This window comes from Cucurbita pepo, unplaced genomic scaffold, assembly GCF_002806865.2.
Source record: "Cucurbita pepo subsp. pepo cultivar mu-cu-16 unplaced genomic scaffold, ASM280686v2 Cp4.1_scaffold007225, whole genome shotgun sequence".
NCBI lineage: Eukaryota > Viridiplantae > Streptophyta > Magnoliopsida > Cucurbitales > Cucurbitaceae > Cucurbita > Cucurbita pepo.
The window spans coordinates 1-537 of record NW_019653163.1 but is presented as its reverse complement, the minus strand read 5'-3'; the positions used below and the strand labels follow the sequence as shown (position 1 = coordinate 537).

General features: G+C 57.5%; 1 protein-coding gene across 1 annotated transcript; it reads right to left on the bottom strand.

The window, feature by feature from the left end:
- Nucleotides 1–6: 6 nt before the first annotated feature.
- Nucleotides 7–532, bottom strand: LOC111787217 (probable BOI-related E3 ubiquitin-protein ligase 2; the record flags this gene model as incomplete). Its single annotated transcript, XM_023667301.1, has 1 exon — nt 7–532. A coding segment is annotated over one exon (513 nt), but the record flags the coding sequence as incomplete, so codon positions are not given.
- Nucleotides 533–537: the final 5 nt, after the last annotated feature.

The following is a 537-nucleotide window of genomic DNA, read 5'->3' as shown; positions in this document are numbered from 1 at the left end:
TGGGCCGTGGGATTGGGCCCTACGAGAGAAAGACCTCTACGCTGGAGCTTCGCTGAATGTGGCACAACGGGCAAGTCTGAGCCACTCGATCACAGTCTGTACAGAGGCAGAGATGACGGCACGGCAAAAGCACCACCGACGCCAAGCGCTTTCTACACTCTCTGCAACTCGGTCCCAAAATGGCGACTCGGTCCGGGTCAATGTGAGCCGACTCGGCATCATCGGCGGTGCCGCCATCTCCTCCGTCGCCTCCGCCTCCACCTCCGCCGCCGCTGGACATCGCTCGTTGTAGTTGTGCCTGCAAAGATACGGCGGTGGCTTCTTGTGCCCTAGCTTTGGCTTGCCAGACTTGTGCCTCGATGCTAAGCTGGGCGGCTCGTGCTTCTAACTCGGCGTTTCGACGAGTTGCCTTTTCCACATCTGCCTCCCTCTCTCTTAATCTTCTGAATACCGATTTCTCCACCGCATCCAGAAGCGCACGGTAGTGTCTCTGTCTTTTCTCTGCTAATGTGCGCCGGAGTTGCTCTTCCTGTTTTT